Raw genomic sequence first — 18,283 nt, 5'->3', positions numbered from 1 at the left:
ATGAATTAGGAGCTTCCCCCTCCTCAATTTTTGGAAGAGTTTGAGAAGGATAGGTATTAAGTCTTCTTTGAATGTTTGGTAGAATTCACCAGGGAAGCCGTCTGGTCCTGGACTTTTATTTTTGGGGAGGTTTTTGATTACTGTTTCGATCTCCTTACTGGTGATTGGTCTATTCAAATTCTCCACTTCTTCTTGATCCAGTTTTGGAAGGTTGTATGATTCTAAGAATTTATCCATTTCTTCCAGATTGTCGAATTGGTTGGCATATAGTTTTTCATAGTATTCTCTTATAATCTTTTGTATTTCTGAGGTGTCTGTTGTAACCTCTCCTCTTTCATTTCTGATTTTACTTATTTGTGCCTTCTCTCTTTTTTTCTTGGTGAGTCTAGCTAAAGGTTTGTCTATTTTGTTGATCTTTTCAAAGAACCAGCTCTTGGTTTTATTAATTTTTCTATTGTTTTTGGTCTCTATTTCATTTATTTCTGCTCTGATTTTTATTATTTCCCTTCTTCTACTGATTTTGGGCTTTGTTTGTTCTTCTTTTTCCAGTTCCTTTAGGTGCATTTTTAGATTGTTTATTTGAGATTTTTCTTGTTTGTTGAGATAGGCCTGTATCGCTATAAACTTCCCTCTTAGAACCGCTTTTGCTGTATCCCATAAATTCTGGCATGTCGTATTTTCATTTTCATTTGTCTCCAGGTATTTTTTGATTTCTTCTTTGATTTCTTCGTTAACCCAGTCGTTGTTCAGTAGCATTTTGTTTAATCTCCATGTATTTGTGGCTTTTCTGATTTTCTTCCTATAGTTGATTTCTAGTTTCATACCGTTGTGGTCAGAAAAGATGCTTGGTATTATTTCAATCTTCTTAAATTTATGGAGACTTGTTTTGTGGCCTAATATGTGATCAATCTTGGAGAATGTTCCATGTGCATTTGAAAAGAACATGTATTCTTCGGTTTTTGGATGGAATGCTCTGTATATATCTACTAGGTCCATCTGTTCTAATGTGTCATTTAAGGCCAATGTTTCCTTATTGATCTTCTGTTTGGATGATCTATCTGTTGGTGTAAGTGGAGTGTTAAAGTCCCCTACTATTATTGTGTTACTGTCTATTTCTGTTTTTATGTCTGTTAATAATTGCTTTATATATTTAGGTGCACCTACATTGGGTGCGTAGATATTTACAAGTGTTATATCCTCTTGTTGGATTGTTCCCTTGATCATTATGTAATGCCCTTCTTTGTCTCTTTTTACAGTTTTTGTTTTAAAGTCTATTTTGTCTGATATGAGTACTGCTACCCCAGCTTTCTTTTCATTGCCATTTGCGTGGAGTATCTTTTTCCATCCCTTCACTTTCAGTTTGTGAGTGTCTTTAGGTCTGAAGTGTGTCTCTTGTATGCAGCATATATATGGGTCTTGTTTTTTTATCCAGTCAGCCACCCTATGCCTTTTAATTGGGGCATTTAGTCCATTGACGTTTAAAGTAGCTATTGATAAGTATGTACTTACTGCCATTTTTTACCTTTTTTATTTTTTTTTCCTCAGTGTTTACGTAGTCCTTCTCTGTTCCTTACTTCTTCTATACAGAATTGATGGTCACTTTAGTTTGACCTCTGTCTGAAAGCTGTACTCTTTAACTACCCTCCTCCCTCCTTTTATGTTTTTGATATCATATCTAACCTCTTTTTGTGCATTTGTATCCATTACGTTCTAATCGTGGAAATAGATAATTTTTCCTATTTGTGGTCTTCTCTTTTCCCCTTAAATCAGTCCCTTTAACATTTCTTGTAACACTGGTTTCTTGGTGAGAAACTCCTCTAATTTTTGCTTATCTGGGAAAAATGTTATCTCTCCTTCCATTTTGAGCGATAACCTTGCCGGGTAGAGTATTCTTGGCTGTAAGTTTTCCTTTTAGCACTTTAAATATATCGTGCCATTCTCTTCTAGCCTGTAAGGTTTCTGCTGAGAAGTCAGCTGATAGCCTTATGGGGTTTCCTTTGTATGTAACTTGACATTCTCTTGCGGCTTTTAGGATTCTCTCTTTATCTTTAATTCTGGACATTTTGATTATGATGTGTCTTGGTGTGGGCCTCTTTGGGTTTATCTTGTTTGGGGCTCTCTGTGCCTCCTGTACCTGGATGTCTGTTTCCTTCCTTAGGTTAGGAAGTTTTCATCTATTATTTCTTGAAATAGATTCTCTGCCCCCTTGTCTCGCTCTTCTCCTTCTGGGACACCTATAACACGGATGTTAGTGCGCTTGATGTTGTCCCAGAGGTCCCTTAGACTGTCCTCACTCTTTTTAATTCTTTTCTCTTTTACCTGTTCACCTTGGGTAATTTCTTCTAGTCTTTCTTCCAGCTCACTGATCCGTTCTTCTGTATCCTCTACTCTGCTTTTGAGTCCCTCTAATGAGTTTTTCATTTCCAGTATTGTATTCTTAATTTCTGATTGATTCTTTTTTATATCTTCCATTTCTTTGTTGACATTCTCACTGAGTTCATCTATTCTTCTCCCCAGATCAGTGAGCATCCTTAACACTCTTAGTTTGAACTCTCTGTCAGGTAGGTTGCTCATTTCTGTTTCATTTAGTTCCTTTTCTGGGGTTTTGTCCTGTTCCCTTACTTGGAATGTATTCTTTTGCCTCCTCATTTTGCCTCTTTCCCTGTGCTTGTGTCTACGTATTAGGTAGGTCAGCTACGTCTCCTGCTCTTGGATAGGTGACCTTATGTAAGTGATGGCTTAGGAGGCTTCCAGTGTGCTTCCCTCAGTTCTCAATGTTCCAGGGGTGGCCCCTATGTGGGCTACGTGTGTCCTTCTATTGTGGCCTGTTAGCTCTCCCTATAGGCGCCCAGGGAGGCTGAGTTATGCTCCTGGCCAGCTGTTGTAATGCTCAGCTGCTTGTAGTTGTTATGGGCCCTTCAGTCTCTTTATCAGGTGTGGGGAGCCCCAGCACAGTTGGCTGTAAGTTCTAATACCACATTTGTGTTGCAGTATTTCTTTTAAGTGAGTAGGCCCCCAGTGTGGCAGGTTGTTAGGCTCAGGGCCTTAGAATTGCTGTAAACCTCTAGCCTATTAGGTCTCTTGTCAGCTCTCTGAGGATTGCAGCTGGGTGGGGCTGGCCTCAGGCACAGGAGCACCCAATTGTTTCAGGCTTTGGAAGGTGGGGCAAACCTCCTATGTGGGTCTTTGAGAAGCACAAGTCTTCTGCAGCTGACAAGCCCTGCCGCCCAGAGGTCCACACACACAGTCAACACAGTCCTGCCCCGTGTGAGCGCCCTGACCTCCCCAAGCGGACCCAGTCTCTCCACAGCGGGAGCCCCACACACTCCGCCACCACCCCACACTCTCCACCCGCTCCTTGTGCACACCCTGCCCCGCTCAAGTCAGCTCAGTTGCCAGGCTGCAGAAAATCCAGTCACCAATCTATGCAGGCCCACACGTTGCCTGAGGGCTTGTTGTTAGGTGGGGCCAGTCTCTAGGGTGGGCTGCCTGCCTGGCTGAGCTGGATTAAATCGGTGCTCTAGCGGGTGGAGCAGACCCTGGGCTAGCAGGTCTCAGGGAAAACTCCAATGGCGTCTGTGTCAGCACGCTCACACCAGGCCACAACAATGGCCGTCGCCAATGTCCCAGTCCCTGGAGAGGTCTCACCCCTCACCGAGATGCACTCAGGGCCTATTAGGTGAGTCTCTTGTCACCAAAGCAGTGTGCACCTTTCTTTCTGGTGATTTTAGGATGCTTTCTGGAACGGGTGAGTTTGTGCGTGGGCCCTTTAAGAGCCAGTTTTAGTTTCTTTGTGAACCGGGTTTTCTGGGGGTGCTCCCCAATGCTTTAGTAGCAGGCAAGGTCAGATATTATGCCGCTGGTGTCGATTGTGCTGGGTCCACAAAATGCCCACAGCGGGGGCGCTCCCCGGCTCAAGGCCCCGCGCCTCCAGGGAGGCTGCGTACCTGTGAGCTGCTCCCGGCGGCCGGCCGTCACGCTGGCGGCTTGTGAAGGCGGCGTTTTTCCTCTCCGGAAGGGAGTCTCTGCCTCTTCCACCCCAGTTAGGATTGTCCGTTGTTGCAGGAGTTCCTCTTATCCAGTTTTCAGTTCTGTCTCAGGGGTAATTTTTCCACGAGTAGTTGTAAATTGGCTGTGTCCACGGGAGGAGGTGAGTTCAGAGTCTGCCTACGCCGCCATCTTGACTCCACCTCCCTGTGGCTGATTTAAAATATATCTTTCCCGTACACGGATTCTCATCTGCTGATTTCTCATCAGAAAGTAGAGCGGCAGCGGGATGATATAAAGTGCTCAAGAAAAGAAACCATCAAAGGCTAGGGCAGCAATGGAGAAAGAAGTCAATGGATGATAAGATTCTCCACAAGATATTTTCCCTGTTGTCTTTTATTCTTCACATTCCTTCCATTGAATCAGCTGTACCAACTCTTTTCATTTTATTCTTTCCGCATTTCCATTCTTTCTCACTTATGCATTCTTCCCAAAGAAATTACTTCTATTACAATGTAAATGCTGTAAAACTATAAGTTTAGTTTCCTGTGGGCTGCTCCCGGCGGCCGTGAAGCTGGCGGCTTGTGAAGGCAGCGTTTTTCTCTCCAGAAGGGAGTCTCTGCCTCTTCTACCTCAGTTAGGATTGTCCGTTGTTGCAGGAGTTCCTCTTATCCAGTTTTCAGTTCTGTCTCAGGGGTAATTTTTCCACGAGTAGTTGTAAATTGGCTGTGTCCACGGGAGGAGGTGAGTTCAGAGTCTGCCTACGCCGCCATCTTGACTCCTCCAGGATATTCTGATTAAAGAACAGATCAATTATAATTTCTTTTCTTCTTTTGCTGCATGTTATCAGATTAAATAGAAATCTACCAAATAGACTATATGTATAAGGGTCTTGAATTTCATAAGACTCTGTTTTTGTAACTATTTAACAAGAGTGCAGTCTATTTATAATTGGTAACACTGGTGTTTTACATTATATGAATTGATTTTCCCTTCCAGAACATCTACACACTTATGCTTACTGTCTGCATTGTCTTATGTCGTAATAATAATGGTGATAACAATTAGCACTTATTGAGCACAAACTATTTGCTTGGCTTTATGATAAGTGTATCTTCCATTTTGACATTAAGCAAAATAATAGAAACACTAAATCATTTGGTGAATCTGGAATAAACAGAATGCTTGTTTACTCACCTTTCAAATTTAGGAATACATAGTTCATTAAAGAGTGCTTGTCTGAAATGGCAATTTTGATGACAGTCCTACAATTACTTCTCTTTATGGTTGACATAAAGACAGCATGACAGCATGTGGAAGTGGAAGTAATGTCTCAACCAGAGGTAAACTGAATGACACCCAAAAAGAATTAGTGCGTTTATATGCTTTGGTCTACTGGCATTTACCATAGTCACGGTGATGCTATGGAAATTTAGGTTGTTCTTTAAAATAACATTTGTTGTTGTTGTTTGACTAAAGATGAACATAGGCAAGATGTGAGAAGGTAGCAGAATATTAAATATTACATCTCACATTACTGAATATTTATTTTCGTTCCAATACCAGTTTATGTAATGGTAAGATTTACATAACAGAAGCTGAAAAGAAACACCTAAAATTCTCAAGGAGTAGAGTCAAAGTTGAAGTTATTTAATATGAATTGCAGCTGACTGTGTCCACATATAGGAAAAACAAAATCGTAAATAAGGAAAACAGAATATTAAAGAATGTGAGATCTTGATTTAGAGAAAAGGTCTCTGATTTTAACGGCGATATTTTTGCCCTGGGAAGCAGTGAGATAACCTAAGCAATCCAGAATTTGCCATGGCTCCTTGTCATGAGGGTCTCAAAAAGTCTCTTCTCTCAGTAATAAAACAATGTAAAAAGTCCTTGATAGAAAGGAACATCTAAAGAAACTGAAGCAAAAGTAATGATGAAGCAAAATTAAGTACATCTGAAAGCAAAGGAAAACAGCTGCTAACTCGTACTCCAGGAAAATATTATCTTTTTGTTTAATGAAATGATCCAGCAGTAACATTTTTTAAAGTGTTGTCAGAGTGATTTCGCACATAAACCACTCAAGACTTTTCTTTGAGTTACCTGTACCTAGGGACCAATAATTCTCCCTGAGCTATTTTACAAAATCAACCTGTAACGTATTTTTCAATTGGATGAACATTTTCATTGTTTGGAATTATGATATAGAAAGTCATTATTTTTATTATTCAAAGTTCAGAGTACAGAAATTGGCAAAGAAAAAATAATACTTCACTGTTCTTAAAATGACCATTACATTTAATATTAATGTAAATCAAAGAGCATATTGTTTTTCTTATTTATCCCCTTACTGTACAAAATTAGTGATGCTAACAAGTTTAGCACAGTTGGTAAGGTAGGTAGAAAGGTATTTTTTTCAGTCTGCCCATCTAGATCATAACTTCTGGTCAAGAAGATTGAACATATTAGCATTTAACCTCAAACAGGTAATCTTTAATTGAGTGCTTACTATGAGAACTATTGTTCTCAATATTTTACATGAATTATCTAATTTCACCTTCACAGTAACTCTTGGAAGATATGTTATTAACCCCATCTTCCAAAAACTGAGGCCCAGGTAGCATAAGGAGCTCGTCCTAGTTTGCATACCTAGTAAATAAGTACTGTGGCGATGCTTGTGTTTTTTACCTGTCACTGGATGACTCCATGTTCTATGGCTATAGTAGTTATCTTCCTATAACTTCTTCCACTTGATGCTTAGAGCTCCCTTACGTAGTTTCTATGCATTTCCATTTAAAATCTACCATTCTGTCTCCTCCCATTGATTAATATCTCCATGTAATTATCTTGGTTTAGACTCAGCTGGCCTTTTTTTTTTTTTTTTTTTTTTTTTTTTTTTTTTTAGTTTGCCTTGCAACCTTTAGTTTGGTCTCTCTGTTATTAGGGTAGAATTACAGAGTTTAGAATTGGAAAGGTAAGTGAAGGGCATCTAATCTATTTGATAAACAGATCCCCTTAAACAGCCATTCAGTCATCCTATGAATATATCCAGTGATATAGCCCCTGCCTCTGGTAGTAGCCCTTTTCCTCCTCACACAACTTGGAGTACCTGAAATTACAGTCTTATAATGACTCCGAGTAGCGTTGATATTTTGCAGTCATTTGGGCACTGGTGAGAGGAATGACATTTAAATTCAGATATTATGTAGTAGATTCTCTGTTCTTTCTCTGTGAAGACTAATAATAGCTCTCATTTATTTTAGATATGACTCACATGAATGAAACTCTTTCCCTTGATCTCGTCCTTCCTCCCCTCCTTCCTTCCATTCTTGCCTCCTTCCTTTCCTCCTTTTTTTTTGGCTAGGGTTGGGGGTGGGACAAGACCAGCCCAGTATTATACTGTTTCTCTGGAAGAAATTAGAAAAGCATCTTTTAACAATTTGTTAACAATTCTTGTAATTTTGTGTATAAGATAGATAGACATTCAATTTAATATTTATTGACCTGGTAATATGGAAAAGAAACCATGTGAGTAGTGGATGATGAGCTATTAATTATATATTTCCTGACATGAGGAAATGTTAATTCTGGTAGATAAGTCATCTGTATGAATGATTGTAATAATTGACAGTGTGATGCAAGTTATAAGATTAATTCAAGCAGAATGTTACAAAGAAATTAATTCTGTTGCATTGGAACCAGCTTGGAAGAGTGGATACTATTTTATCAGGTGGCATATAGTTGTACATGTCAAGAACAATGGCAGCAAAGGCTAAAAAGTGGACGACTACAGAGCATGTTTTTCTGCAGGGAGTAGAGGCAATGAGGAGGAGTACTGGGGTGGGGTCTAAACTCAAGTGGTGGTGACCTGTCCTTTAATGCTAAGTTAAGGAGTTTGAACTTTATCATTTATTGAAATAATATTTTTGATCAGATGGAGAAGGAGAAATAGATAAAGCAAGGCAGTTTATCAAATGGCCAATGTCCGGGTGTAGGGCTGGGACAAAGAAAGAAGCTACATTGCCGCTTCCTCTCTTTGGAAGGCACATTGTACATTTTATGGATACTGATGAAAGTGTTCTACTATATGTGCACTGTAAAAATCTGAATCATTGATTCAAAACACAGTTTTGGAGAATCTTCAACATTTCCATCACGTGGAGGGGGGGTTGTGGTGGTATACATATATATACATAATTTCGTTTGAAGCAGATATTTAAAAGAAACCTCTTTGGTAATTATCAGCAATTACCTTTCTAATGCAAAAGTGCACTTACAATGAATGTTATTTTTATCTGAAAATATTTTTCTCACTTAAGGTGTAGGCCTAAAAGTTCAATATTTGCCCATTCACAGCAAAAGCAAATTGGAGAGCGATAACAAACCGAAAAATTGTGGTCAGATAGTAAAATTAACTTAATTCATGTTTTCATAAAAGCCTAACTCAATTTCTTTATATATGTCAGTTACAAATCTTACTAAGGATTTAGATGGTGGAGTTAATGATTTAATGATCAAAAGGACATATTAAAATTCCTCAATAATAAGGGGTCTCAAACGACCTAGGAGGTTAAACAGTGTTTCCCCCATACTACTTCTGCTCTGTTGGCCCCTATACTTATCCTTCTAGCTAATGACTTAGAGTAAATGAAACCACTTAAACAAGTCTTTGTAAAATTAAAGACATTTTATGTGCAATAGTGACCATTCTAATCCATCACTACTTGCAAAGAAATTCTATCAGACCAGTTGTGTGGACAAGATATTTCTCTCTCTTTCTTCTGTAGGAGTGTGTGGTCTTGAGTATGAAATCAGCAAACTAGTGAATATAACTTTGATTTCAAAATGAGATGTAAAAAAAATTGGCTCCTGTATATTGCTTAGTACCATGAAGAATAACCACTGATTGGTCACTACAGCAGGCAGTAGTCACATTACCGTGTACCAATAGTCTGTGCTCATGTAAGACCTCACATTAACACCCAATGTCTTGCTTTGTTGCCTTGCAGAAATGTTGGACTCCAACAATGTGATCACTTTCAATGGCTTGGCCAACAGCTCCAGTTATCATACCTTCCTTTTGGATGAGGAACGGAGTAGGCTGTATGTTGGAGCAAAGGATCACATATTTTCATTCAACCTGGTTAATATCAAGGATTTTCAAAAGGTATCTGTATTCTAATACATATACTGTAGTTCTTTTGAAACAACGCAAGTTATAAGGAATTCTTTAGCTATTTAACAGGGTGATACTGGGGGCCGGCCCGGTGGCGCAAGTGGTTAAGTGTGCGCGCTCCGCTGTGGCGGCCTGGGGTTCGCCGGTTCGAATCCCAGGTGTGCACCGACGCACCGCTTGTTAAGCCATGCTGTGGCACCATCCCATATAAAGTAGAGGAAGATGGGCACGGATGTTAGCTCAAGGCCAGTCTTCCTCAGCAAAAAAAAAAGAGGATGATTGGCATCAGATGTTAGCTCAGGGCTGGTCTTCCTCACACACACAAAAAAACCACACAAAAAAAAAACAGTGTGATAACTGAAAAAATTGTTTAATATTTTATCTCTTAAGATGCAAATAAAAATAATGCATTAATTTGATTATTACAAATCAATGGATGCAGTAAACCATAAAATCGTTGAGGAAGACACCATAGTATTTTCAATGATCATTATAAGAAGTACTAACTTGAGCTTATCCTTCCACAGCTATATCATTTTCCTGCATAGAATTAAATACTTGAACCATTATAGAAATATATCATAGCTGATTTCATGTACTCTGTATATTATGTATAAATTTATACATCTCTCTATGTTCCCTGCAAATGCAGAGTTTATCAGTCATTATACACATGCCCATCTGACATGTCACCTGTGTGTGTAAATAAAGTTTATTGGAATGTAGAAACTCTCATTCATTTATATGTTGCCTCTCTCTGCTTTTGTTCTACAATGGCAGAGTTGAGTAGTTGTGATAGAGATCATCTGGCTCACAAAGCCTAAAATATTTACTATCTGGCCTTTTAAACAAGAAGTTTGCCAAATCCTGATCTGGAAGATCAGTTTTCAGTGTCAGGCTTTTGCGCATGTGGTTATTTAGACACTAGCAATCTATAAGTTTTATTCTTATTCTTTATAGTGTTTCTGGCTTATTTAATTAATAAGCTGTATAGTTTGGAAAATAAACAGATTGACAAATTAGTGGAAATTGTGCTACTGAGTCTATATGCTGTACTCTAAGTCAACCATTTTTTTTCAGTCAATATTTCCAGTCTTAATTCTCTGAGGAACAAAGATCTTTATGCAACAGCTTTCGCAAGAGTGCTAGTGTAACATGCTTTTTAGAGTACATACACTGCAGTAGTTATGTATGTTAGTTTTGTGTCTTCTTAACACTGAGGGCTTTAAAGTGGTGTGCCTCAACTTCTTATAAACTGTAAGATATTAGACATTAATTTTTAAAAAGTAACAGAATTGTAAAAAGCTTTTGTTCTGGTTGAAGAATGTTGCTTTTGGGATACAGTGAAGATTTAAATTCAAAGCTAATTAATATCTCTAATAGAGTATACCACTAAACCTAAGACTTTATTTTCTTTTATTACCCAAACACTAAACTTCTAACTTATGTATAAAGATATTTGATTCATTACATATAGTCATATAAAATGGCAATGCTCTTACTGATAAAATTTAGAATTAAGATATGGCATTTAAAAATCACCTTGGATATTTCTTTTCTGACTTTTCAATCTGTTTGATTTCTTAGCCTCCTCAGATGATAAGAATATCCCTAAGATTATCTATTATCTAAAAAACACTGGTTATTCATTTGTTTTTCTGAAATGATAAAAATATTTTTCTTAGTGAAAGGAAACCATTCTTTATAAAATGAATGAAAAATCTAAAATGCTTAAGGGAAATTCGATGTTTTATAATAGGAGATTATATCAGTTCATATTTTCAGTGTTTATGACATTTTTAACATTTTGTAAAACATATATATGAATATAAATATTTATATATTTATAGGTAGACATTAAGCACATATCACTTCAGAATATATATAATGCATTTAATGTTTTTATCTGAATAAATATTTTCAATTTGGTTTATATATTCAATTGATTCTAAAATTGAAAAGAACTAACTTATCATATAAGACAAGCTACTATTTTATAGGTGAGAAAAATCCTACAGCCATTTGTATGCCCAGGATATATCACAGTATCTTCCACCAGCTAGATTTGTAATAAATATATACTGAAATAAAGAATTAAATAAAAGTTAGATGACTTGCTCAATATCATAGTGTTCCTGTTATAGCTCCTGCTCATGAGTTTAAAATCGTTATTCTAATAATAGAAGACATATTTCTAATTTTAAAACATCCATTCCAAACATGTTATTTAATTTTAATTATATCACACTGTTTATAAAAGTAAATACAATTTACTTGTTTGTTTATTAATGCTCTTTTTAACCTATGTATAATGTTATTCAACAACGTTTTCCTAAGCATCTACTATTGTGATAAACTCTATAGAAGATACTCTAGTATTTCATAAATAATTCTTGAGGAACTTACAAGATAATATTAAAGATAAGATGTATGAGCATAAAGGTAAATACTAGGCCAATCCCTGTTAAAGACAAAAACACATTCTCAGATTTGGAAGGACCCTGGAAAGATTCTTGGCTTTCATAAAAGAGTGCAATTTCTTTCTTTTTTTTTTTTTGTGAGGAAGATCAGCCCTGAGCTAACATCTGCTAATCCTCCTCTTTTTGCTGAGGAAGACTGGCCCTGGGCTAACATCCGTGCCCATCTTCCTCCACTTCCTATGGGACACCGCCACAGCATGGCTTGACAAGCGGCACATTTGTGCACGCCAGGGATCTGAACCCCGGGCCGCCGCAGCGGAACGCGGTCACTTAACTGCTACCCCATCAGGCCGGCCCCAAGAGTGCAATTTCTTCAAGGCATAAATGCTTATTAAATAATAAGAAAGAGAGGCTGCCAGGAGTAGCAGCATGCAGGCATAAAGAAGGGAAAGTGTAAAATAGATCATGAAGCACTTTGAATATGAGGATAAGGTATTTAGACATTGTTAGCTAACTGAAAAATTTTTGAGCAAAGAAGAAAAAATACCAACAGGTTAACAAATCTAACCAAAAAGTTAGGAATTATTCTTCATGGAAATGGACACTGTTGGAAAGACAATTAATTATATGTATATATTTATTCCCCTAACTTATACTTATCCTGATCAAATTGCTTTCCAAAAGATCATTTTCTATATCAAAATGTATTTTACTCATGCCAAATCTTTAAGCTTAAAAAACATTTTTTTTTTACTCTTGAACTCTAGAAAGAGTACATTTTCCTCTAAGGCTGAGAGAATTTAGCATGAATGTTATCAAAATTATTTATTAGTATTTGACATAAGAGAGAAATCACAAAATGAGGCCGATACTATCTCAACACCAACAATCAAGAGCTAGGAAACTGAGAAAACAACTCAAAAATTTAAACTTTTTGAATTAAAATATTATCTGTTTTAATAATCTGTGATTTTTGCACAGTCTAGCTAGAAATCTGAATATGAAAGTCAATAAATCTTAGCTCTGTTCTGTGTTATTTGTGTTGTGAACATTTATATTTGATCCTCCTCCATTGTAAACTTTAAAAAAGAATGGATCACTTGACCTTTCCATAGTCAATGTAAAGATAGGGCTGTGGAACCTGTGGAAGGGAACTGCCCAGCAATTGCCCCAGTAATTTAGGAGTCAGGGTAATGTTAATTGTAAGGATGTAAGGATTGTTAATTGTACTTGTAAGGATTGTATTCTTGGATGCTTTTTATTATGTTACTACTTTGTAAACAACTTGGGGAATATGTCAAATGATAGTTTTAATTTACATACACAAACTTATATGAAAAGAAAAGCACATGAAAAAAGAAAGGAATACATAAATTAAGAGCTTCAAACGGTAAAAATGAATGCATATCCAAAAATTTTTAGGGCTTTTATAATTCTGACATAGACCTGAAATGCATTTGTCATGTCATCATACATTATTTCAGTATGTCCTAAATTCTTGTTTATAAATGGTTGTATTTGGCTTTTTAATTCCCTAGATTGAATATCTTTGCCTCTGCCCAAGTTTATGACCATTTATATTGAATTATCTAGAGGTTCCCAAATGAATGATAATCAGTCATTTTGATACTAAAAGCTTTCTAGCAGACATGAATGATTAACTGCCATCATCTCTAGATTTTTCTTTTACATACAACTTCTTTTCCCCTGAAATTAACTAATGTTACCAGAAGAGAAAGATGAATAAAAAAACATTAAATTGTTCTGCCCCAATACAAATGGGAGACACTGGAATTTCTCGGGGGAACTGAAAAATTTTATATTAAAATTTAGTTGAGGGTATTTGCATTAATATTATTGAGGGAAATGCATCCACAGTCCTCTAAGCCACCAGTAACACCTTGGTTTATCTACCACTGTCACTGTGTTCATACAATATAGGAAACTTTGAAAAGATGAAGACCAAATATTAGGGATGAAAACAGAAATAAATATTTCTCAATTAGTCTAAGTTTTGCCCACAGTGGGGAGGGTTTTTTTTTTTTATGGCTATTTGCTTCTTCTTTTTTTTTTTTTTTTTTTGGTGAGGAAGATCAGCCCTGAGCTAACATCCATGCTAATCTTCCTTTTTTTTTTTCCTCAAAGCCCCGGTAGATAGCTGTACATCGTAATTGTACATCCTTCTAGTTGCTGTATGTGGGACGCGGCCTCAGCATGGCCAGAGAAGCGGTGCGTCGGTGCGCGCCCAGGATCCGAACCCAGGCCGCCAGTAGCGGAGCGCGTGCACTTAACCACTAAGCCACGGGGCTGGCCCTCTATTTGCTTCTTTATTTCTTCCTTTATCTCCTGAAAGTATACAACGCTACTCTTACCTTTTTTCCTTGTCCAAAAAAAAACAAAAAAATTTTTTTTCTAAGATGGATTTTCTAACCCTATCAGTTGTCCATTCTAGCATGTCATGCTGAGATTTGGATTAGGGAAAAGGATCCAGAGCACCCATTTTTAAAATTTCACAGTAACTATTTCATGACAAAGACTGATTCATTTAGAAGAATGTAAGCCACACTCTTTGCCTCTTTCTACCTTTCTTCACTAGACTCTCAAATCCTCTTAGGATGATCTCCCTCTCCCAACCTGCCTTACAGTTCTTTCCACTGCGCACTGCTCAGATCTGTTGACTATATAAATTTCTTTATTGCTCAACTGTCATATACAGCAAAGCCTAACAGATAGATGGAGAAAGCATGATTTAAGTTTATACCAATTAACTGATGCCACTGTAAAGTCTAAACTGAGAGGTTTTGGCCATATAATGCTTTATGGAACTTTATCTCAGTTGCCCCAGCTTTGTCTAACAGACTATAATGTTGGATCTTTTAGAGAGCTTAATTGGCATAAAATAATGTTTCTTCTCTGCCCTTAGATTGTGTGGCCTGTATCTTACACCAGACGGGATGAATGCAAATGGGCTGGAAAAGATATCCTGGTAAGTATCAATCCACTAAATTATTTTAGTAATTACGTAAGTGATTTATTACTCTGTCATCATTTTTGTTCGGCGTTATATTAAACACCATGCTTTACTTGTGGCCTTAATCACTTTTTAGAAACAAAATAATATTTAATTTTGGATATCGACGTTTTTATGTAGAGCATTGACAGTTTTATATAAAGAAAGTGGGTAAAAATAACAATCACCTAAATAAAGCAAAAATATGTTCCCTTTGATAATTTATATATATGCAAAAAATTAACAAAATGCAGTTTTGTAGCATATATACTTATACTCTGTAAGTCAACTTCTTTGTACAGATTGGTTTTCATATGTTAATTCATTTTGAATGATATGAAATTTTTCTACCTCTGAGTCATCATGATTAAATTACCCAGCCTTCCTTCTTTCCATTCCCTTCCTTTTCTTTCTTTTCCTTTCCTCCCTTTTTTGCTTCCTGCCTTTCTTCTTTTTTCCCCTTTCTTCCTCCCTCCTTCCTTCTTTTCATGCATTCATTCCTTAAATAAATATGGATTGAGAAATGACTGTTTAACAGGCATGGTCCTGGGTACTATGGAACAAAAGATGAATGGTAAGCAATCCCTACAATGGTTTTACCATTGTAAAATGGTAGAGGCCGTTTTTCCTGAGGTAAACTTTGTCAGTAAAATTAAGTGGGCCATTGGTTTGAGATATAGCCAAGTATTTGCACAGATCACGAAAAGCAGTTATAATCATTTAAATCAATAAATTAAAATGAATTACAGGACTTAAAGAATATATTTGTATTATTTTATGTCTTAAACATTTTTGGATGTCTAAAACACAAGAAAATAAATTTAAAAGTTTTGTCTGTGTATTAGCATTTAGAAGAACTTTATCCTATGTGCCTAAAGACAAAAATCAACCTGTGTGTTTGTATATAGATATATAGATATTTTCCAGGGACAACTTGATTGATTGATAGCAGTTGCCTTAGATGATGTATTTGTTCAGAATGTTTTAGAGATAGAATCTGAGTTCGTGGGAAAAGAATGCCTCAATCTGGTAGCAGTGTTGACTATAGGTGAAGGAAGGTAGATAAAGGAGCATAAAGCACAGGTATTCCCCATCTTTGATTAATTGCATATCAGCAAGCATGGGAATTTCATCCTTGAAAATTTCATTTTAAATATAATGATTATAAGTTACAGTATACCTGCACAGTATGTATGTATGTATATATACTGTATGTATGTATACATTATACATAGTACAGTAAACATTTTTCTGGGTGTGTGAAAGTAGACGAAAAAACCTGTTCTATCAAATTTTATATTATCCCAAATTGATACATATGTTGGGATGGTTGGAAAGGAATAAATAGAAAGAATGAAGTAGGAGTCTAGAGAAGCCAAGAATTTTATGTTGATACCCCCACTGGCTCATTAATTGTACTTGAACAAGTACCTTAATTTTGGGGGGCTTTAGTATCTTATCCATTGAATGGGACATTACGTATTTTACTTGTAAGAAGCAAGTTTACTAGTTTTTGTGAAGATTATTTAAAAGTAGAAAATACGTCAGAAGTATAAGGCAAAAAATATAACTGAATACAGAAATTTATTAACATCAAAATGTCATGTTTACCATTAATAAATTATGTTGAAAGATTTCAATGTGATAATAATTAAGGATGGATAGAAATAGAGATTCTACCTGTATACAACTGTGACTTTGAAAAACACAGTCTTTCTCCCTTTCTATTAAAGTTTAACAGGTGAAGACATGGAAACATATAATTATTGAGAATCTTTTCTGTGCCAAGTACTATGATAATTTAAATAGTATTTTGTAAATGTAGTTTTAACAATAACTTTATGAGGTGAGTATCATTACCCCTGTTTTCTTGATCAAGAAGTATAATGATTCAGAATATTCATTCAAGATCTTTTCCCATTCAAAATTTTTGCAATGTTTTGAGTACTATGCCAGAACTGAGATAAAAATTTCTGTGCCTCTGATAAAGTTTTTGGTGTTCTGTGGCATATATGGATTTGAACTTGCCTAATAACACGCAGATAATAAGCAATAGATATTCAAATAAATATTTTACCTATTCTGGTCTCATCAAGTTTATGGGTATAATAATAACCAGCTCACAGCATTCCTGTAAGACTCAAATAATCACAAGTGAAATTATTACACAGAGTGTAGTGCACAATAAAATACTATTGTTATTATTGGTATATGAAATAGAGTTGCTTAGACAATTTCTAAGTGAAAACATCGTTAATGAAATTAGTTTGCACTTCTTTTTTTTTTTTGCTGAGGAAGAATCACCCTGAGCTAGCATTCTGCCAATCTTCCTCTATTTTGTATGTGGTTGCTACCTCAGCATGGCCAGTGGACAGTGGTGTAGGTCCACGCCTGGGAACCGAACCCGGGCCGTTGAAGCAGAGTGCACCGAACTTAACCACTGGGCCCCAGTTTGGTTTTCTTTAATGATCAGGACCACTGTAGTGTTGCACTGTTCTGAATTCAATTTAGTTTGAAAATTGAAGATAACAACCATTCTTATCTGTCAAATTATCTGGATTTTATAATAAGCACTGAAGCCATGTACTGAGCATATTTTGTTTAATGACTGAATCAACTCATTCAGTTGCTAAGTTAGCAAATATTCTTTTGTGTTTGTGATTTCCAAAATTCATCTCAGTGCATTTTCCTTATCTTTTATGGCTTTCCCCTCCGCTCTCCTTCCCTATCACTACTGAACACTGAGAGATTCTGGTGTTAGCCCAAATACAGTTAGTTCAGCAGCTGCAATAAAGTCATAATCCCCACAGTGCCTTCTGGGTAACCCTAATCATGACTTCAGAGGTTTCCTCTCTAAGAAGGGAAACTTGGTTGTATTTTCCAGGCTTCCTTAAAATGCTTATGGGTTTCATAGAACTAAAGTAAAAGGAACTAAGACATATGGCATTTGCTAAGTCTGATACAGGGTATCAATGGCACTTGATCATTTCATAGCACCCTGTAATAAAGATTCTGAAAACTTATAAGTCACGTCTTACACATTATGGTAGAGATAGGTAATTATGTGTGCATTGAGAGAGATAAATTTTTGAAAGTTTAATGGTATGGCAATATTAGTCATACTAATCTTTTTAGAAGTCAACTACTTAATGTAACATGATAAAATGTCTGTGCTTTGGTTATTCCTTTACATTCTGCATTAAATCAATTCAATTGTTATAGATTTTGATTTCTCTTTGTTAAAACTTATTTAATGAAAGGAAAACACAACAGTTTTCATATAGTTTAGTTCAAGGAAAAATGTATTTTTCCTTTAGCTCTAAACACTAAACACCAAACACTAATATATATTTAAATAGGAAAATATATTTTCATACTACTTTTCCTGGTAATCCATCTCATTCCATTAATGTTGCTTTTCATTGACTTTATTCAAAATATATTTTATGCATTTGGAACGCATTTTATTAAAATTTATTTTACTTTTCAGGTGACCTCATTTATGTACCTGAATTACATATCTATTTCATTTAAATAGGATATATGCCATTTATTGATTATTTTTGGACTTTAATATACAGACCCACTTTTTTCCATTTCTTTTTTAATATATGATTTTAGAAAATAGCAAGTAGTTGGCTTTTTGGGCTTTGTAACATTTCTTCCTTGATAAACATAAAAAAAAAAGGTTGA

General features: G+C 36.1%; 1 protein-coding gene across 2 annotated transcripts in view; it reads left to right on the top strand.

The window, feature by feature from the left end:
* SEMA3A (semaphorin 3A) overlaps positions 1-18,283 on the top strand; it is a 223,502-nt gene that overhangs the window by 60,590 nt on the left and 144,629 nt on the right. Inside the window, exons 1-3 of one of the 2 annotated variants that reach the window (XM_087445785.1) lie at positions 3,551-3,679; positions 8,994-9,151; positions 14,504-14,566. In XM_087445785.1, the coding sequence (XP_087301911.1) occupies positions 3,622-3,679; positions 8,994-9,151; positions 14,504-14,566 (279 nt within the window). In that variant the 5' untranslated portion in view covers positions 3,551-3,621. Of the gene's footprint in view, positions 1-3,550; positions 3,680-8,993; positions 9,152-14,503; positions 14,567-18,283 lie in introns of those variants that run through there. The other variant, XM_004431297.3, reaches the window with a different exon arrangement.

Source organism: Ceratotherium simum, chromosome 1 (assembly GCF_057802395.1).
Source record: "Ceratotherium simum simum isolate JZ-2026a chromosome 1, ASM5780239v1, whole genome shotgun sequence".
Taxonomy (NCBI): Eukaryota; Metazoa; Chordata; class Mammalia; order Perissodactyla; family Rhinocerotidae; genus Ceratotherium; species Ceratotherium simum.
Note: the sequence above shows the minus strand (reverse complement) of the source record. Positions and strands in the feature narration are given on the sequence as shown.